We start from the raw sequence: 22,649 nt of genomic DNA, 5'->3' as shown, positions 1-22,649 counted from the left end.
TTATGTTTATTTCCCTATGTTTTAAAAAGTAGAAAATCAGGTTTCCTGCTATGAATTCTACAGTTACCCCAAGTGGCATGGATCCAAAAGCTCTCCGGGTCTACCTCCATCTGCCTCAGCACCTTGGATTCTAGCTGGTCTCCCTCCCTTTGTGACTTACCCTAGACCCAGACCCTAGATCTGAGTTTCTAAGGGCCTCCACAGATATCACACATGCCAAGGACCCAGATAAGCTGCCTCAGTCCTTCCTCCTCTCCTTTTCCATTTTTGTCTGGTCATAGATATCTACCTATCCCTACCCTGTACCCCACCCCCTGCCTTGCTACTGCCTTTAGCCACTTCATGTGTTGTGGACCTGGATTAGATACCTGTACTCTCCCTCCCAAACACCCCAACCCCTGGGCCTTGCCTAGATCCTAAATCCTGTGCCCAGATCTAGTCCAGTTAACTAACTCCTAGTGCATCCCCTGAACCCTGTTCTACCTGTACTCCTTTGGAAAGAAGGAAGGATTTGTTCTAGATCGCTTCTCTATTTCTGTGATAAACCCTAACCAAAAGGAATCCACCCATAGTCAAATCTCTCTCTCTCTCTCTCTCTCTCTCTCTCTCTCTCTCTCTCTCTCTCTCTTTCTCACACACACTCACACACACACACACACACACACACACACAAACATCACTGTTAAGATACAACCTTCTCCTATTCCTATGATCTCACATTAATATCATAAAATAAAACATAGTATAAGTTTGAAAGTCCCACACTCATTTTTTTAAATCCCCAGACAGGAATAAAGTATACGCCTTTAATCCAGCCTTTAGAAAGCAAAGCAGGTGTTATCTCTCTGAGTTCAAAACCAGTCTGTTCTACATAGTGACATCTAGACCAGAGCAAGCTTTCTCAAAAAGGAAAAATTTCAAAGATTTAAAAGTACAAGCTTTCTTTTAAAATCCAAAGTCTGTTAACTGTAGCCCTCTGTGAAATCAAATGCAAGTTATACACTTTCTTATCACAAAAAGTAGAAACCATGATACAGTTATAATCAGATCAAAACAAGACCCAAGCCCAACAATGTAATACCCCTGATCTCCAGAACTTCTGAGCTCCAAAAGTCTTAGGTAGACCCCCCCCCCAACCTTCACCTCCACCATGCATAGCACATACAGCTTAACATATAGGCTTAGGCTAGAACCACTACAAATCTGCTGCTGTCCTTGGTGGCCATCTCATGATCCTAGCATCTCCAAAACCCTGAGGTTTCTCTTTGAACTGAAGTTGCACCTTCACTAATGGCCTCTCAGGGGCCTCTCTGCTAGGACCTCACATGGTACCAAGCCTCCACTATTCTCTTTGACTCCCTCAAATCCAGTACCATTAGGTTGTTCAGCAGTTAACAGCACTGCCTCTTTTCTAGAGAACCTGGGTTCAATCCCCAGCACCCACATAGAGGGTCACAGCTCTGTCAAACTCTAGTCCTAGTAGTTCTGACACCCTTTTCTGGCCTTTGCAGATAGCAGGCACACACAAGGTACACAGACAGACATGCACACAACATACATATACATATACATCATATACACATATACACACTTTAAGTACCATGCCAAAAAACTTACATATTGTCAAGCTTGAAATGCAACCTTTCCCCCATTAGACCACAGCCTCAGTGTAATAATGACCCTAAGGAAATACTTCCAAGAAAGTTCACTTCAAACCTGCCAGTCTCTTCTTCATTATAGTTGATGCTTCAGCCCACCTGACCAGAATCCATTGCCCCTATGAAACACAGGTTTTACTTTTATGATTTATAATTTAAATATATCATACAAACAGCTTTGATGGAGTCTTTGGGGGGCTCTCAAACTGTCCTCTGAAACCTTACAAGCCAGACCTCCACTGTATTTTTTTTTTTCTGTATTATCTTCCATGTTTCTACAGAACAGTCAATTAAGCTGTGAACACTCAGAAGCTTTCCCAGTACAAAGTTCCAAATCTTCTACAATCACACCTGTTAGAAACAACCCCACTCCTGGTACAAACTTCTATTCTAGTTTGTTCCCCTGTTTCTATTATAAAAGCAACTTAGGGTAAGAAGATTTATTTGGCTTACAGGCTACAAGTCTATCATCAAGGGAAGCCAGGAAAGGGACTCAAAGAAAGAACCTGAGGACAGGAACTGAAGCAGAGGCCACAGAACAATGTTGCTTATTAGCTTGCGACCATGATCATATTCACCTACTTTTCTTACATAGCCCAGGCCCACTGTCTTAGGAATAGTACCACGAACATTGTATAGGCCATCAATTAAAAATCAAGAAAGTGCCTCCAAAGGCAAGTTCACAGTCCAATCTGATAAAGTCAATCCTAGCTGGGGTTCCATCTTCCTAAATGTGTCATGTTGAAAGCTAAGATTATCTACCATAGGAGGTCATAGTCTAGCAAGGGTGCCCAAACATGTATGCCAGGAGGAAAAAGAATGACACAAAGCTAATGTAATTTAAATTATGGAAATTTTAGTAACTTTTTTAAGGATCAAATATTTATAATTTGACAAAATTCCACTATAATCTATGCCATAACTTTAGAGTAAAAATAATGTAACAGAATACCTCAAAGACTGGATTAACAATGCACAAAATAAATACTTTTTGGCACACTCAATGAAAATACTTTTCTCGCATATGTAACATACCTCTCTCATCCTGGCTGAAAAATGTTTACTATTAGGGACACATCTTATGAATGACTTTGGGACTGTGCCACTGAGACCAGAATGCTATGACTTCATTTCCACAGATGGAGTTCCAAAGGGAAGTACTCCCTTGATCTTTTGTCCCTAGAGGATGCACAACAGCTACTGCCAAAGAATCTGAGATGGCTCTTAAGAAATACTGCAGGTTTATTAGCTAAGCTGCCTGGCATGGGAGAGCCTCTGCAGCTCTCCTACATGGAGATATCACAGTGGCCTCACAGAAGCTACAGCTCAATGACTGCCAGGCCCAGGCAAGACTCTGTGCCTTGCCTTGCATCTCAGTGAAAGGAAAGCGAAGAATAGTGCCATCAGAATCTCCATTTTTTTCTCACTTGTCAGTCTAATCAGGCCACTGAAGCAATACTACAGATTCATGAGCAACAGGAATTTATCTCTCATAGTTCTGGAAGCTGGCAAGAACTGGTGGTTTGAATAAGAATGGCCTCCAACCACAATGTTCATAGCGGCTCTATTTATAATAGCCAGAAGCTGGAAGGAACCCAGATGTCCCTCAGAAGATGAATGGATACAAAAATTGTGGTACATATACACAATGGAATACTACTCAGCCACCAGAAACAATGACTTAACCAAATTCTTAAGAAAATGGCTGTATCTAGAGAATATCATCCTGAGTGAGATAACCCAGTCACAAAAGAACAGACATAATATGCAGTCACTGATAGTGGGATGCTAACCCCAGAGGCTTGCACTCCCCCAGAAACAACTCACAGACTGTATGAAGTCCAAGAAATAAAGAAAACAAAACAAAACAAAATTTACAAAACAAGAAAACTTTAACTATTTCCATGTTACATTTTGTTTTACATGTACTTTAGCTCATTGTAACTATTAAGTTTTCAAGGCATACAATCAAACCTTGAAAAAAATCAAGTACTGACTAAAAAATATATTCATATAGTTTTATGTAAAAATTATGTTAAAATCTGAAGAAAAAGTACTGACAAAAAATGTATAATTTTAAGCAAAAAATGTTTCAAATCTGTACATTTATCCTTGTTTTGTAAAATAAAGTTGTTTTATAAAAAAATAAAAAATAAAAAAAGAAGATATCTAGAAGCTTAGATGAAAAATAAATAAATAAATAAAATTAATAAAAATAATGTTAAATATCTATTATATGTGGCTTTACACTAAAATGCCTAAAAGAGGATTAATTAATAAATGTTAAAAAAAAAAAAAAAAAAGAATGGCCTCCAAAGGTCATATATTTGAATGTTCTGTCATTAGGGAGTGAAACTACTTGAAAATGATTAGAAGGTATGGCCTTCTTAGAGTAAGTGGAGTTGGACTTTGAGGTTTCAAAAGCCCATGCTAGACTCAGTTGGCTCTCTCATCCTGCTGCCCATTGGATCTGGATATAGCTCTCAACTGCTATCTTAGTACCATATATGCTACCATAATGATAATGGACTAAACCTCTGGAGCTGTAAGCAAGCTCCAAATTAAATGCTTTCTTCTATAAGAGTTGCCATGGTCATAGTGTCTCTCCACAGCAACAAAACAGGGACTAGGCCACAAAGCCAAGAACAAGGCACCTACATATCCAGTAGGGACTGAGGATTTGCTTCATGGGACATAGCTGAAGGCTATGTTACTCTGTTCCACCATGCAGAAGAGGCAAGGCTTCTCTCATGGGGCTTGAATAAAAACTCTAATCCCACCAGTCAGGTTAAAACCTCAGATTCACTTATATCCCCAAAGCCCCTACCTCCTAGTACCCTCAACATGGGGACTCAGTTTCAGCACAGAGACTTTTAAGTGCAAAGAACAACAACAACAACAACAAAATCTTGTCCCTAGCACCTGTCTTTTAGATGTGCATTGATCCTGAATAGAGAAAATCAAGATAAACTGTTGGATACCAATTTTTTTTGACTGATGTCTTCCTAGGCAAATATTGTGACAAAATGTGAAGAACCTTAGAGTGTTACACTCTTTCGGTTTCTGTAATCTGTATTTACTTGTGGGATAGTCACACATGCACCATCTTCCCAAGGATGATGAGATCCAATTATAGCAGCCAATATTAGGTTTTTTGTTTGTTTGTTTGTTTGTTTGTTTGTTTTTGCTAATTAAAGAATTTACTCATCTAAAGATATTTTAGTATCTCCTTCTTCTTCTTGTGCCATTTCTCCATTTAAACGGCCATACTAGAGTCCCAGAGAAGGCAGACCACTGAAGCCCACATTCTGTTGTCCATGCCTAGTTAGGTTCTCTCCCCTTCAATGGGAATGGTGCTTGTGGTTTGCTTTTCTCAGTAGACCATAACAAAAGTGACAGGGGGCCTCACCCATGACTGTATTACACAATGTAGCATTCTCTTTGCTATCAGTCAGGGAAAAAGAAACTGTGTCAACCAAGGAAACTTAACACAGGGAATTAGTTTCACAAATAGTAGAGACTGACTTAGCAAAGAGAACCACAGGAAAGCAGACCCAGTGTTGTCACCATAGGAAGCAACTTTTACCCCTGCCAGGACTAAAGAAGCCAAGGGAGGCAGTCAGAGGTGTCAGAAGCTAGCAGCTCTGTGATGAGGTGAGAACCCCACAAATAAAAAGCAGAGACATCTGAGGGGTGTCACCTACTGCTGGCAGGACAGGAACTTGGAGGAGAAACATCACAGAGGTGGATTGCCATTGTCTAAGGAGGGAAAACTGGACGCCTGGCCCTACTGCCTCTCAGAGGGTTTCAGGAAAGTGGAGACTGCCAACGTAGACTCTTAACAACAGGGCTGTACTTGGATGCCCAGAGCAGGAGTGCCAATCTGCTCACAGCATTCCACAGCCAATCTGTCATTCTGTCTGCAGAGCTGAGACTGTGGGCTGTCCATGGATGCTGTCCTTATTTGGGTCACATTTGGACATATGGATATGGATGAGACCATTTCGTGTTTCCAATGGGCCTGTTCACCTCCGAAATTGAATGTCTCTGCTTCATGTTCTCAACCACTTACTCATGACTTAGACGTGCTGTGGAGAAACTAGAAAACTTGTAAAAGTCAGATTCCTTAAGTGACTGAAGTACTCTATTGATTATGACTCTTTTAGCTGCAGAGTAGGCACTAATTTGAGCCACCTGGGGAAAAAGCAAGAGGCAATATCAATTTATTGCAGAGAACCCCAGCCAAGGAAGAAATGCCCTAGTTTAAGAAAAAGTGAAACTTGGAGTGTGTCTCCATAAAAATCAACTCAAGTTCACAGAGATACTTGTGTTAGTGAACTATTAGCAATCCTAGCAAGGTCTGAAAAATAGTGTGATGAGCTGTTAACTAATACTACAAAATCTGGTGACATCAACCAATTTATACTTATCCATATAAATCAAAGCTTAACATTTAAAGGGAGGATAAAATGAGTTACAGGATGTGTTTAATATTATATCATTTGCACAAACTTTGGAAACATGCAACACTGTGTTGTGCCAGATGTTGTGGCATCCCAGGACTAAAAAAGACAAACACAGAGGAACCCTGGGGCTCACTCAGCACCCAGCCTAGCCTCCTTGGAAAACTCCATGCCAATGAGAAACTATGCCTCCAAAGAGGTAGGAAATATTCCTGGGGATAGCACCTGAGGTTTTCCTCTCATCTCCATGGGAATGCGCTCTACACAAGCATCCCCAAAAGCTTGTACAGTTTATAGATACATATGCTTGTAAGCAAAAGAATAAAGACACGGTTGGAATCATAACCTCCAAATATAGATTTGTTCCAACCCGAGTGAGTAGAGAAAAGTAAAAAAGCAAAGAGGATCTTTCAGGGGACTTTATTTCCATCTGGCCTAGATGGCTTCTTTATAATAAATCTGAATTAAATATAGCAAAATGTTAAGACATGGCCAAGTTTTGTGACAGATTTGTGATATTCCTCTATATTTTTCTATGCTTTTGAAATGGTTCACAAATTCATTTAAAGGCTAAGAAATAAAAAGGGCACTCGGAACTCCATTAGGAGGGACCCAGACGTTCCCTTGGCATAGCCAGTAGAAGCCCAGTGAGAAGGACAACTTAACTCCCAGTGCAGGCACTCTTCCTACCGCAGGGCTCCTCTACTGAAATAAGACTCTCAAGAGCAGGTCTGAAGGGGTCTCAGTGGGGGAAAGGAAGGGGTGAGCTACAGAAGAGAAGCTGACTGAGGGGAGGAAGAGTATGCATCATGTAGCCATGGTACTGTAGCCCTAAACCACACACAGCATGCAAGGTACTTCCTCCGCATGAACACATGTTCTGAAGACATGTTTTTCAGGAAGCCCATGGTTCCTGCCTGGGCTCAGTGCCCCCTCCTTTAGATTAGCTCACTAGAAATAAGAGGGGCCCCTGGATATATTATGAGAGCAAAGAAAACCTCTGAAGAGTATTTTTTATTAACTGATTCTACAACTACAAAAGAATTTGTGACCCCTTGGGAACTGATAAAATACAGTTGTTGCTATTCGGATTGTAATTTGTTTAATTCCCTCTAATACAATCCTAAAAAACAATAAGCATGGTGGGATGCACCTTTAACTCCAGAAGACAAAGGGAAGCAGATCTCTGAGTTCAAAGCCAGCTTGGGACACAGCAAGTTCTAGAGGAAGTAAAACCTAAATCTAGGTATGGTGGAACACAACTTGAATCCCAGCATTCAGAAGACATGGCCATGCAGATCTCTTGACTTCAAGGTTAATCAACAGAGCAAGCTTAGGCAGTAAAGGAATTAGAAAACAGAAAAAGAAATCCGGTGACAATAGTAGGGGGTCATTTTCCAGACCCAGCAAGCAATAGAACTTGGCAACTTCTGCCATGTGGCTCTGGCTTAGAGTCAAGCATAAAGAAACTACTGGAACAACTGATGCTGGTTAGCTGAAGCTAAAAATTTAGTGGTGATTAAGAAGAGACCAGGATCAATGAGGTGAAATTTTCTGGGAAGTATTTCCTCAGAGCACAAAGAAGCTGTGTTCCAGAGAGCCAAGATTGTACCTCATGCTGCAGCTACACTTGGTAATGTATAAGAGCCACCCACGTGGTACTGGTTTTGAAGGCATGAAGGAGTCATGGAGAGCAGCTAAGGCTGTGAGAGGCCGTGTAAAGCCACTGGTGAAGAAGGTACAGCCTCAGCTCCTGTTGACAGCCCAGGACTGAAGACATCATGCAAAAGAGTTGAGGCTTGGCACCATAAAAGGAGTCTATAAGAGGCTATTGATGAAGCCTAGTGAAAGCCCCAACATGTTTGAGATGTCACTACCACTGGATGGCCACCAAGAACAGCAGCAACAATGGCATGGAGTCAACTAGAGCCTAGAGTTTTCTAGAGGGCAGAGCTAGAGATGTGACACCAGCCCTTTGGAGGATCCCTTTAAAAGACCATGTGAGGACCTCAGACATTGGAACAAGAAGCTGTAACACTGAAGTTGCCTTGGAGGCCCCAAGATGATAGAGATGCCAGCGCCATGGGATACTTGCCTCAGAGAGAACAAACGAGTGGAACCAGCCAAGGGGAAAGAAGTTTGTTACAGTCAAAAAAGATGAAAGGAGTTGGAGATCTGAAGAAAGCTTTAAAACAGACATGGAGGTGCAGAGTTCAGTTTGCCCAGCTGGTTTTTTGGTCTTGTTTGGGTCAGTATTTCCTCACTATGATGTTTCATAATGGTACTGTATATCCTGTGATACTGGAGGTCTATGATCTGCTTTTCTATTTTGACTCTAAAGGGGATTACAATTAAGCAACTGAATGAATCTGAGAAAAGACTTTGAACTTTGGATTTTTAATATTGTTGAGACTACTATAGACTATGAGGACTTTTGAAGTTAGAGTATTTGTATTTTGCATTATTTTATGTTAGGTATGGCACCTATAGATTCATATGTTTGAACAAGACTGTGGGGGCCAGGGAGTGGAATGTGGTGGTTTGAATATGCTTGATCCAGGGAGTGGCACTATTAGGAGGTGTGGCCTTGGTGGAGTAGGTGTGATCTTGTTGAGGAAGTTTGTCACTGTGGAGGTGGGCCTTGAGAGACCGTCCTCGATCAACATAGTAAAAATGGCCATCTTTCCTAAGGCAATCTACAGAGTCAATGCAATCCCCATCAAAATTCCAACTCAATTCTTCATAGAGTTGGAAAGAGCAATTTGCAAATTCATTTGGAATAATAAAAAACCCAGGATAGCAAAAACTATTCTCAACAACAAATAAACTTCATGGGAAATCACCATCCCTGACCTCAAGATGTATTACAGATCAATTGTGATAAAAACTGCATGCTATTGGTACAGAAACAGGCAGGTAGATCAATGGAATAGAATCAAAGATCTAGAAATTAACCCACACACCTATGGTCACTTGATCTTTGAAAAAGGAGCTAAAAACATTCAATAAAAAAAAGGACAACCTTTTCAACAAATGATGCTGGTTCAACCTATAGCCAGCATGCAAAAGAAAGCAAATTGGTCCTTTCTTATCTCCTTGTACAAAGCTCAAGTCCAAGTGGATCAAAGACCACCACATAAAACCAGGTACACTGAAATAATAGAAGAGAAAGTAGAGAAAAGCTTAGAAGACATTGGCACTGAGGAAATTTTCCTGAACAGAACACCACTGGCTTATGCTCTAAGATCAAGAATCAACAAATGGGACCTCATGAAATTGCAAAGCTTCTGTAAGGCTAAGGACACTGTCAAAAGAACAAAACAGCAACCAACAGATTGGGAAAAGATCTTTACCAATCCTACATCTGATAGAGGGCTAGTATCCAATATATACAAAGAACTCAAGAAGTTGGAATCTAGAGAATCAAATAATCCTATTAAAAATGGGGTACAGAGCTAAGCAAAGAATTCTAAACTGAGGAATATCAAATGTCTGAGAATCACCTAAAGAAATGCTCAATATCCCTAGTCATCAGGGAATGCAAATTCAAATCAAAACAACCCTGATATTCCACCTCACATCAGTCAGAATGTCTAAGATCAAAAATTCAGGTGACAGCAGATGCTGGTGAGAATTCGGAGAAAGAGGAACACTCCTCCACTGTTGGTGGGAATGTAAACTGGTACAACCACTCTGGAAATCAGCCTGGTGGTTCCTTAGAAAATTGGACATAGTATACTTCCTGAGGACCCAGCTCTACCACTCCTGGGCATATACCCAAGAGAAGCTCCAACATCTAACAAGGACACATGCTCCACAATGTTTATAGCAGCCTTACTTATAATAGCCAGAAGCTGGAAAGAACCCAGATGTCCCTCAACAGAGGAATTGTTTTAAAAACTGTGGTACATATACACAACAGAGTACTACACAGCTATTAAAAACAATGAGTTTATGAAATTCCTAGGCAAATGGACAGAACTTGAATGTCCTCCAACAGAGGAATGGATACAGAATTGTGGTACATATACACTATGGAGTGCTACTCAGCTATTAAAAAAAATGACTTCATGAAATTCTTAGGAAAATGGATGAAACTTGAAGCTATCATCCTGAGTAATGTAACCGAGTTACAAAAGAACACTCATGGTATGTACTCACTGATAAGCAGATACTAGCCCAAAAAGCTCAGAATACCCAAGAAACAAATCACAGAAATTATGAAGCTCAAAAACAAAGAATGCCAGAAAGTGGATGCCTAAGCCCTTCTTAGAAGGAAGAAAATAAATGCTGATGGGAGAAAATAAAGAGACAAATAGAGGGGCCAGGATTGGAGAAAAGATCATCCAGAGACTCCCTCACCTGGGGATCTACCCCATATGCAGCCACTAAACCCTTACACTATTGCTGATGCCAAGTAGTGCTTACTGGCAGGAATCTGATATGGATGCCTCCTCAGAGGATATGCCAGAGCCACACTGATACAGAGGAGGATGCTTGCAGCTAACCATTGGACTAAACACAGGGACCCCAATGAAGGAGCTAGAGAAAGGACTGAAGGAGCTGAAAGGGTCTGCAACCCCATGGGAAGAACAAAGTGACCAACTATCCAAACCCACCACAACTCCAGGAACTAAAACACCAACTGATGAGTTCACATAGCGAGACCCATAGCCCGAGGTACATATGCAGCAGAGGATGGCATTCTCTGGCATCAATGGGAGGAGAGGCCTTTAGTCCAGCCAAGGATCATTTTCCCAGTGTAGGGGAATGTCAGTGTGCTGAGGTGGAAGAGAGTGGTTGGTAGAAGGAGCACCTCCATGGAGGGAATGGGAAGGGGAGGGGAATGGGACTGGGAGGAAGGGAATAATCTGAAATGTAAATGCAGAGGATTTCCAATTTTTAAAAAATGAGGTGAAACTGGCCGTGGAAAGGTTAGAACAAGAAAACAGGCTAAAAGAAAGTAAATTTAATGTTATTAGAATTCAAGGGCCTGTATTTCAGGGCCAGCTCAAGTATGAGGAACTGTATATCTGTAGGTGCCCCGTACAACCTTTAGAAATGACAGTGTGTGCAGCACCTTATATGAAATGGTTACATTAGGTTACGTCTAAGATATATTTTATCATTATGAAAACAATATCTACAAAAGGAAGAAAAATTGAGACAGCTGACAGGGCAAATTTAATATTCTTACAAACAAGATTTTGTTTTCCTGTTGGTAAAATACTGCCCTTCATTTTCTTTACTTGGAAGCCAGCCTTCTGACTGAAGTTGAATCAAGACTTAGAACTCTCAGCTCCTCCAGCTGTGCCTACCTGAAATACATTCCGCCATGATGATAATGGACTGGACCTCAGAACCAGTAAGCCTGCCCAAATGAAATGTTGTCCATGATAAGAGTTGCTTGGTCATGGTGTCTGTTCACAGCAATGGAAACCCTAAGACACCTTACTACAGAGAACTGGCTAGAAAGTTAAATGATGTCACCATGCTCTAAACGCCTGCTGTCCTCCCTTTTAACACATTCCATCTTTCCAAAGATTGTTTCTAAAGTTCTATATGGCAGTAGACTTGAAACACATTAATTCCATTAGCGGGCTATTTCAGGAAATAGCAAGCATATTTCTTGGAAACAAATATATGTGGTTAAAAAAAAAAGCCACAAGGAACAAAAAAAAAAAAAAAAAAAAACCTTCAAGTGAAAATCTGAAAACAAAGTTGATTTTCCAACATGATTAGGACTCCTTCCCATGACACACCAAGGGTGTAACCATTGCTTCTCTGGTGGAAAGTTGCTGTTTGGATCTGGGACTTTCAACCAAAAGGCCTATGTTGGGATGTCACTGTAAGTAGTCTCTCTGCCTCTTAATCATCAGCAACTGCTAAATGAAGCATGTCTATTTTCTCTGTTACATTTACTATTGGCAGCCAGGTCCTCAATAAGTGCCCAGAAATGTTTCCATGGTTACAAAAAGCATTCAGCATCCCTCTTGTTTTGGGCCAATTTAGCTTAAAACCTATTGTGCAGAAAAATATGGCACATTAAGGAACATAAAATCAAGATCCGACATTATGAAAAGAACTCAAGATTAAATGGGAAAAGTGGGCTTGATAAGGCTTTTCAAAAAGTGCACATAAAAAGTGCACATAAATCACAGGTTAAGATGCTGCTCTTCCTCGCCTCTTTCCAAATGTCTCTTTAGCAGAGTGGCTTACACTACCCCTGGGAGTCAGGATATACATATATAAAACCTACAGGTATCTTAACATCTGTATAGCCAAGAGAGTCCAGTCACACATTCTAGTGTTGCTGAGTGTTTATTCTGAATAAAGACAAACAAGGGCTTTGGTTCAGTGGCCAAAAGAAAATTTGGAACAAATAGGTCATTTCCCCTCAGGGAAAGGGAGAAAAGTGGATCGTCCCTGAAGTCAACTTAGTAATGTTCCTCTTTCTATAGCCATGGGTAATCTCCGATAGCAAAACTGTCTCTCTCAAAGGCCATGCAACAATCCTGGTCACCTTAGACCCAAGAGCCAGGGTTTTGGAAATAGTTTTGGGTCCTTGGGAAGAAACTAAACAAATGACACAGCTTTGGAAAAAGTTAAAGAAAGAGCCAGTGTCTCAGCTCATTTGTGCCTGTCAGCTTCCCATAGCCCTTTGTGGGAGGAAGGTTGTTAGATGCACATGTGAATAAGAGAGGGCACAGTAGACTACCTCTCTTTATAGATACCTACCCCCCACCTCCACAGGCTTGGTCCCTCCTGTATCTCCTATGGCTCTTTGCTTCCTGTACAACGGGAAGGGGTGGATGAGATTCTATGTCAGAATGTTGTTAAGGTTGAATTTGAAGGCTTCCCTTTCCAGAAAGAAAGAAGAAAACTAGTTTCACCATTCCTTCTCCCAAGTACAGTAGGCATGTGTAAGCACCAAACACAAAAGAAAGTAAAGATAATGAACTGACTCTCTCCCTCTCTCCCCCCTCCCCTTCCACTCTCCTCATCTCTCCCCTCCCTCTTTCTCTCTCTCTCCCCCTCTCTTCCTTTCTCTGTGGGTCTGTTTTCTTCTTTTTCTTTTGTGTTTGGTGCCTATGTATTTTGACTCTTCTTCAGTCCTGAATTACTGAACATCACCAACAGAATACAAGAGATGGAAAAGAGAATCTCAGGAGCAGAAGATATCATAGAAAGCATTGACCCAACAATCAGAGAAAATGCAAAAACCAAAAAGATTCTAACCCAAACCATCCAGGAAATCTAGGACACAATGGAAAGACCAAATCTAAGGATAATAGGTGTAGAAGAGGGCAAAGAATATCAACTGAAAGGCACAGTAAACATCTTCAACAAAATTACAGAATAAAACTTCCCTAGCCTAAAAAAAGAAATGACCACAAACATAAAAGAAGCCTACAGAACCCCAAATAGACTGGACCAGAAAAGAAATTCTTCCTGACACATAATAGTCAAAACAACAAATGCTCAAAACAAAGAAAGAATACTAAAAGCAGTAAGAGAAAAAGGACAGATAACATATAAAGGCAGACTGATCAGAATTACAAAAGAGTTTTCAAGAGAGGCTATGAAAGTTAGAAGATCCTGGACTGATGTCATACAAACCCTAAGGGAACACAAGTTTCAGCCCAGGTTACTATGTCCAGCAAAACTCTCAATCACCATAGATAGAGAAACCAAGATATTACAGGACAAAAACAAATTTACACTATATCTGTCCACAAATCCAGCCCTACAAAGGATAATAGACGGAAAACTCCACCACAAAGAGGGAAACTTCACCCTAAGAAAATCAAGAAACTAATCCTCTTGCAACAAACACCAAAAAAGAAAAGCATACAGAAAATGGGATAAAGCAACTCAGTCAACTTAGTTCAATTATATATTATATAGTGTGTTTATATATTATACTGAGCACTCAGAATACTGTCACTTCAAGTACACACAAAATAGTCTACAAGTAAACACAAACTCAGGTTAGGAGAACAAATCTGAATAGTTTCCCCCCCCAGAAAGGTAAATCTCCAACCAAAAATGTTAACATCTTAAAACTTAAGTAATAAAAAATATAAACTTAGGTTACTGTGTGGTTAAGCTAGAAATCAACCACAGAAAAATAGCTGGAATTCTCAGTGTTTGGAATCTAACCAATATAGTTTTAAATAACCACCATATGAATAAATAGGAGGGTATATTATGAACTAGTTTGATTGATAATGAAACCAGAAATAAAACATTTGTATTTGTTAAATATAGATAATGCATTGCTTAGAGGGGAATTTGTTTCTGAAGTTGCATTCAAGTAACATCATATATATATATATATATATATATATATATATATATATATATATATGTGTGTGTGTGTGTGTGTGTGTGTGTGTGTGTGTGTGTGTGTGTGTGTGTGTGTGTACCTCTAAAGAAAGAATGAAGCAACAAGCATAGCAAAAACCAATGAAATTAAGAACCAAACATGGAGGAACAATTAATAAAAATAAAAGGTAGTTTCTTGCAGAAAATATAAACAGACAATTCTCTTTACAGACAGACCAAAACAAAAATATTTTTAAATGCCAATTCAAAACCTAGAAACATCAATAAGTAATAAAGAAATAGCATAAAATAATAGTATAAATGAAAATATCTTTGAAACACAAAATGCCAAAAATCACTTAAAAATAAAATTAAGATAATCTAATACCTATTAATTAAATTCTTATCCCAAACCTTCCCAACACAAAAATTCAAACCCTGAAAACCTGTAATTAGACAGCATAAGATGGTTCAGTGGAAAAAGGTACTTGCTACCAACCATAACAAGTTTTATCCCTGGGATCCATACCGAGAAGGAGAGAATGGAATCCCCCAAGTTATTCTCTAACTTTGTGCTTTGCTCTCTCATGTTCTTTCCCTGCTCCTTCTCTCTGTTTCTATCTCTCTCTATTTGCCCACACACACATACACACACACACATACACACACACACACACACACACACACACACACACACAAACACACATACACACACATACACACACATAAACACATAAATAAAAGCCTTGGGTATAAAACATCTATTAAGCACTAATAAATTATAAATCTAAGCAAAGTTTTGGGATGATAACTTCTGAATTTATTTTATGAAGTCAGCATCACTTAGACACTAAAATCAGTGACATATCAAGAGTGTCTGTTGAAACACCTTTACAAATCACTGAACATGGAGGAGTCAAACTGGTGCCTACCTTGAACCTTCGCCCCTACAAACTAATGCTCCTATACTGGAAGATATTCTGCATGGTACCAAAAAAGAAAGGTAAACACAAACCCAGCTACAAAGCTTTGGATCTGCAAGAATGGCTGGCCTAAAAGATGTCCGGGTGCAATAGTAGCACAAAGCTTGTGTGAGTAACCAACCAACATCTGGTTCAAGTTTAAGCCCATTTCATGAGATGGAACAGATACCCAGTATTGCTTGGGAGGCTAAGAATCTGCGACTAGATAGGCGAGGGCCCTCAGAGAGATCTTAATGCTTCTGTTTTGCTAAAGGAACATAGCAATAAAATGGCTCCTAATGACATTCTGCTATACTCAGATCAGCACTCTGTTCAGCCAGCATCAGAGATCCTTTCTCCTGCAGCAGTTGGGAACAGATACAGAGGACCTCGGTCAAAACATTATGCAAAGACTGAGAGACCTTAGAACAATAAGCCCTAAGAGGGATTTCTCCATCAAATCCTTCCTCTCAGGGTTCAGGGAACTCTGCAGAAGAAGGGGGGCAGAAAGGTTGTAAGAGCCAGAGGATATGGAAGGCACAAAGGAGTCAAGGCCTTCTAGACCAGCAGAACCAGTGCCCATAAGAACTTACAGAGACCGTGCCAGTATACATCAGGCCTGCGTAGAGCTGAATGAAGAGGGGGCATACACTCCAGCCCTAACCCAGAAGCCATCTCCAATTGGTAGCCACTTGCAAATGAAAATTTCATTTTTCTGCAGGGTAGTTTCACTAGAGAAACAAACTCCTCTCAAAGGCAGGCCCCAGACACAGCAGTAGATGGCCAAAACAAAACCAAAGTCATCTTGGAGGATCTTTGTCTCATTTGATGTTACATCAGGGTAGGGCTTGTTGTTTTGGCTTGCTTTAGTTTGTTTTATTCTACCTGATAGGCCCATTGCATGTTTATCATAGCTTCCAGTTTGTGGTTTTTATGGGGTTCCTGAATGTCCAAATGCATGGGCCTCTGCATCCATACACATAACTTGTGGTTTTTATTTGGCTCTTTTGTTGTTAATTGTTTGTTTCATCATCTTGACATATTCTGATTTTTTTTTCATTTTTATTTGCCTGGTTGTATTTTACTATTATTCCTTAGATACCTGTTTGTGGATCCAGATGGGAAGGGAGGTGGGAAGAAACAGTAGGTACAGGAGGAAACAAAAACATAGAGTATATTGTATGAAAAAAAAAAACCTATCGTTAATAAAAGAAAACATGGCACTGGTTTAAAGCTGTTACAGTAGCCCCCACATCTCAGCTAAAGAACATGTCACAGGTCAGATACCTTCTGCAGTATTAGCAAAAAGTGTCTTCAGGGTGTCTGACCATGATGGTTCTCCATGTGCACTGCTGAACTTTTCATTCCAGCCCCGAGAAATCCCACGCGGCTCCAGCCCTCCTCTCTGGGCTAAGCGTTGTTGCTATACTGAGGTTGTCACTGTGTGCACAGCCTGTTGTTTCTCAACACTGTTGAAAACACTCACCTTCCCTTCAACGTCCTCCACCATGAATTCCCTACTAAACGGAGCCTTCGCAGACCCCCACAGGCAGGCTGAAGATTTTTTTGTCCTGCCACTCAGCTCCAAGGCACACTTAAGTCTCTGTGTGCATTCACTCTGTTGTCTTTGTACACCTGCGTGCATATCTGTGTCTGTGCCTGCTTCTCATTGCAACTGAAAACCCGGAGGGTAGAGAATATATTTTCAATTTCCCTTTCATTTCTGCAAGCACCTGGCAATGACAATTCACCTGCTTGGTTTTTAAAGAGGTATTTGTTGAATTATTTAGAGTTGAATGAAAAATAACAGAAACTGCTAATACTTAGTAATAAAAAATACGGGGGAGGGGAGGAGTGCCAGACGATTATGTCCAAGACTCTGGGTTTCATCCACAGCACCACAAAAGACAGGTTCATATCCAAATCCCTGATGAAAACCCATGAGAAAGCCCTCAGAAAAACACCAGCCAGTCATGTTTGTCAATGAAAACAGCATCACAACCTGACAAGAAGGACTTTCTTCATGCTACATTGGTCTTAGTTCAAGATCTCAAAGTCAATCCGTGTGACCCACTGCAATACAGCATACAAGAAGTCTATTGTGGACATTTTAGTTTGGCAAAAAAACAAAAACAAAAACAAAAAGCAAACAAACAAACAAAAATCTGTTTAGCCAACCTTAGTACTCTCTTTTGACAAACATCCAGCCAACTGGTACCAAAGAACTTCTTTAGCCTGTGTTTAGCAGTGAAGTAGTCAGGAAAGCTTTACACTGAATGGAAGACTAAGAATGTGCTTTCTCAGTATTCTTGTTCAACCTGGTCCAGTGAGACCAGACAGAGAAAGGATAGATGAGTCTGATTCTTGAAGGGAAGTAAAACTAGGAACAAGTAAACTATCTCTCAGTGGACAATCCAATCAACAAACTAGTGAGTACGTGGATTTCAGCAACATAAAGGGCCAAAAAGATCAGCAGATTTCAAACGTGTTACAATAGGTGAAGGAAGTTAGATTTGAAAGGAACACAAACTTATCTCTTAGATGACATTCTAAAAACACTAATAGTAGCTGTAATAGTAATAGAAATCTATTTCTTTAATTGAAAATGGATTTTTTTATACAATATACTCTACTTGGTATCCTGTGGTATCCTGAAAATGCTGAGTCCCTCCAACAAGAAAGGAATTAATGACTTTGGGTACAAAGAATCTACTAGTGTGTATGGACTATATGCATGCATATATAATAATACAGAAAAATGTATCAGCTCATGTTCACCACAATGAGGAGGTAGATGTGAGAGTTGCCTACATAAAGAAGTCCAGGAATTCTCTGAGATAATAAAACTGTTCTGTACCTTACTTGAGGTAGTGGTTACAAAATACTCTAAACAGTAACAAAACAGTAGTAGACAGGCTAAGGTAAATTTCATCTTGTGGAAATCGTGTTCCTAATAGGAGATAAGAAGTGTGTTCTAAGATCAGAACACCTAACTCTGTGTCCTCCCCACAGTGGAGCATAGGCAATGTTCTGCAACAATACTAAGAGCAGCTCTACCTCAGAAGAATCCATTCTCCTTCTGACAAGTCCTACTGCATTACAGCTCAGGTGGCACTTACCATAGCAAGTGTAAGTGGTATGTTTTACTGTTATGAAAATTAACTTTACAAAAAGAAATCAGTGCCTGGCATCTATTAAGGCAACTATACATAAACTTACACAGTTCAAATTAGACAAGAAATCTCTAAAACCAGTATGAAATTTCAACTTGAATCTAAAATTCTACCAGCCACATCACAAATAATTTTAGAAGACTCAAAACAGTAGTCATTAGTAACTATTGCTTCAGAAAGGATATTAGCCTGCCTGACTTCACCAACTCATTCCAGGATTTCATTCAGTAAAAATGAAGGAAGCACTGTATAGGGTGGGGGCAGGACTTAGCCTCTAAATTGCTTGTTATGAAAGCCTGGCGACCTAAGTCTGGATTCACAGCACCCATGTCAAAAGCTGGGGTAGCTGTATATTTATAACCCTAGTCTAGATTCACAGCACCCATGTAGAATCTGGGTTAACTGTATATTTATAACCCTAGTCTAGATTCACAGCACCCATGTAGAATCTGGGTTAACTGTATATTTATAACCCTAGTCTAGATTCACAGCACCCATGTAGAATCTGGGTTAACTGTATATTTATAACCCTAGTCTGGATTCACAGCACCCATGTAGAATCTGGGTTAACTGTATATTTATAACCCTAGTCTGGATTCACAGCATCCATGTCAGAAGCTGGGTTAACTGTATATTTATAACCCTGGTCTGGATTCACAGCACCCATGTCAGAAGCTGGGTTAACTGTATATTTATAACCCTAGTCTGGATTCAAAGCACCCATGTCAGAATCTGGGTTAACTGTATATTTATAACCCTAGTCTGGATTCACAGCACCCATGTCAGAAGCTGGGCTTTTATAACCCTACTATTTATAACCCTAGTACTGGGGCTGGCAGGGACTTGCTGATCAGCTAGTCTAGCTGAGTACACAACCACCAGGTTCAGTGAGAGACCTGTTTCAGAAACACGTGTCGGGCAATTGAAGTCCAACTCAGTGTCTGAACTTCTTCACACGCACAAGCATGCATGCACAATAAACACTCACACGTGCTCATGCCAAGAGAGAAAAAGGTGCTGTAAAAAGAATAAAATATTTTGTTTCCTCATCCACCAAGATCCCACATGTCTGGTAAGACCTTTACCTAAAAGGTGACACTAGGAAGACTCATTGAAAATAAAGAGGCAATATGATGTCCTAGAAATATTGGCTCCCTCCAACAAGAAAGGAGTTAATGATTTCACCTGGGTATGAATAATCTCTGTATGGATCGTGTGAATACACACATGACACACACATCCCACCCCCCCACTCAGCCTACCATTTGCCTCTGTCTCTGGGACCACTCTACACATTAGATTACAGCCATGGAACATGTAGGCTGCAACGTAAGCCAGTGTCTTTCCCAGCATTGACCGCACTCATTCTGTAGCGACAGGACTTTTATTAAAGCCCTGCTCTGTGCTCAGTTCTGACAACATAAAGTATCATAGGCAGCTCTTATTAACCATGTTCTCATCATTCCAGGCTAAAAGCAAATGAAAGCATCTACCGGCATCTCACATCCCATCCCAGTCAGACGCTGTGAGCAGTATTCTTGGAGTGTTATCAACTACAAATTCTGCAACAAGTATGGCTGTTTCCACAGGATTTCACGCTGAATAATATAGTAACATCTAGAAATTCCTAACCTAGAGGGAAAGGGGTGGGGGGGGAGAACATTTTTAAAGATATTTTAACAACCATGGCATGTGCACAGGGACTTCTCAAACAGAACCCTCGGATTCATTTTAAGCCTTTCACTTGCTCAGAACTATTATTTTGAAAGATGGAGTCCAAACATGGATCTTATAAGGCTTCACAGAACAAAAATATTCCTATGGATTGTATCTCTCAAATCAGAAGCCAGGATGACGGGATGTGCAAGTAGCGAAGAAAAGGTAAAATCAGTGCTTAAAATCAATACTTAAATCAAAGCGGAACTCTACAAGGCGTCTAGAGGAGCACAGAAACAGTGGTACTGAGCAGCTTACCTTGTTTTCTTCCATTAACTTTTTCTAAAGTGCCAGGGAGCTGGGTATCAGAGCCATGCTGAAGGCCGCATCTCTGTCTCTCAGAGTGATGCTCTTCCTCAGCGATAGAAGAAAGCACATGGGTGGGCTTCAGGCCACCTGGGATCTTATTGGGCCATTGGGGTGCTGCAGAGCTTGAGTCTTTGGCTTGCTGACCAAGTCTGGGGCTTGCTGTTTGGACAGAGTCCTGCAAATCACTATTAGAGCATGAGAAATGGTCCTCTTCAAGAAACAGGGAGCTTGCCTCCTCTGGATCCCCATCGTTGTCCTGTTCTCCATCTTCCAAGTAGGTTTCCTGAATCTGAGTGGCATCTAAGTCCTGTTCTGGCTTATCACTCAGAGCCGAATCGTGTTTGCTAAGAAGAACCAGTGAAGCAGATAACGCATCCCCGGCTTGCTGGAGAGCTTCATAAACTCGGGATAGCCAAGAAGACAAAGGTTGGAAGAAGTTCTGGACATCCTGAGATGCCATGACCAACACCATGACCAACTACCTCCTGTCTCCAGAGTCCACTTGTTTGGTTCCTCCAGAACTCTGAACTTATGTGAAATACAGAATGAGCACAATGAGAAATTTAACTGGAGGTCTCTTTTTTATAACAGGCAAAACTTTATTAATACACACATAAAGAAAATATGTGCAGTACGTAAGCACCGTTGGCAGTAAGTAAAACCAGGCAGCATGCTGGCTCTTGCACCAAGGTCTATGGAGTAGGTCTTGGCAGGGAACAGAGCAACTGTGTTTGATAGGGTGGCCTCTTAATGGCTGTGACCATTTCACTCTCAACACTTCTCAGCTGAAACAGAGGAAAGACATGCTTACAGCTGTTAAAGTCACAACTGTAGACCCATCACCAGATACCTGTAATCAATGTCACAAAGCATTTGGGGGGCAGAGAAGGATTACACTGAACTCTTCTGATGGCTAAATGAAAATGACCTTGACAATCTAAGTGTGAGGTCTACTCAGGTTTTGTACACCTCCTCACACTCATGCACAACTTCCATTAGCAACAGCCAAGTCTAGTCACGTGGACTGAGAGAAATCTGCTTCCCATAGACCAGCTTAACAATGTGAAAAGAGTAAAGGAATCCATGGGAACAGCCAGTTAGGCATGACACTTTAAAATGCAAGAAAAACTGGAGGTTTCGAGCACAAACATGCAGACCCCAGAGAGCTAACGCACAGGCATCTCTGTTTTGAGACACAAAGGTTTATCCTCTCAAAGGAATATGTGTCTGAAATTTAAAAGCTTCCAACAAATCTTAAAAATAGAGTTTTACAGTTTTATGCAATCTCTAGAAATGGTGTCTATTCTTGGGGAGAACTTGTACTGAAAATGTGTGCATGACAAATGGATCATCCAGCTTCCTTGGTATCTTCTGCCTTTGTCTGTGCCCCCATCTCCTGAAGATAGCCCTCCACAGCATATATCCATTCTAAAACATACTATAAGATTCATAGTCTGAAAGAAGTAGCCCCTGGACATCCATAAAACACCAGGGCACTCTAATGATCCAAGAGAATGTGCCTATATCTGTAGACTCATATGCAAACACAAACCTAGGCAGATGTATGTATATACATGGATATGGGCATCCCATTGCTATCCCAGTGTAGGATGTTATCAGTTGCTTCTATGACAACAGCATCCCTCTCAGAATCACTCCACTCCTGAAGCTTTAAGCCTCTTGATCTCAGCCTTTAGTACAACTGCTTAATTTCTTAAAAGTTTCTCATTAGTGACTCATAGATGCACTGATTCATTCAGTAAACAAACAACAAATACTAAGTACCTATTAAGTGCTGGGCATAAGCCAGGCATAGGGTAACCCTGGGGCTTCTTTCCTATGGAACTTGCATTTCAGCTAAAGATCAACTGGGCTTTCTGAATTCACCTCTTAAACTGAATAATTCATGTGTCACTGTATAGCACTTGACTTCCTCTAACAGTGTATCTGCAACCACTCGGTATTCCATTGCTTCTTCTCATTCCCATTTGCACTCACCTGCTGAGAAGGCTGGCCCATCCCTACTTCTGTTTCTCTGGT

At 40.5% G+C, this 22,649-nt stretch overlaps 1 protein-coding gene across 1 annotated transcript in view; it reads right to left on the bottom strand.

Annotated features, from left to right (window-relative positions):
* Positions 1-21,081, bottom strand: part of SYT16 (synaptotagmin 16) — a gene marked incomplete at both ends in the record, with an annotated part of 91,369 nt that extends 70,288 nt beyond the window's left edge. Inside the window, 1 exon segment of the mRNA XM_080927277.1 lies at positions 20,559-21,081. Coding sequence (XP_080783403.1) covers positions 20,559-21,081 — 523 coding nt within the window.
* Positions 21,082-22,649: the final 1,568 nt, after the last annotated feature.

This window comes from Micromys minutus, assembly GCF_963924665.1.
Source record: "Micromys minutus genome assembly, chromosome: 1".
Taxonomy (NCBI): domain Eukaryota; kingdom Metazoa; phylum Chordata; class Mammalia; order Rodentia; family Muridae; genus Micromys; species Micromys minutus.
This window is presented reverse-complemented; position numbering and strand designations above follow the sequence as displayed.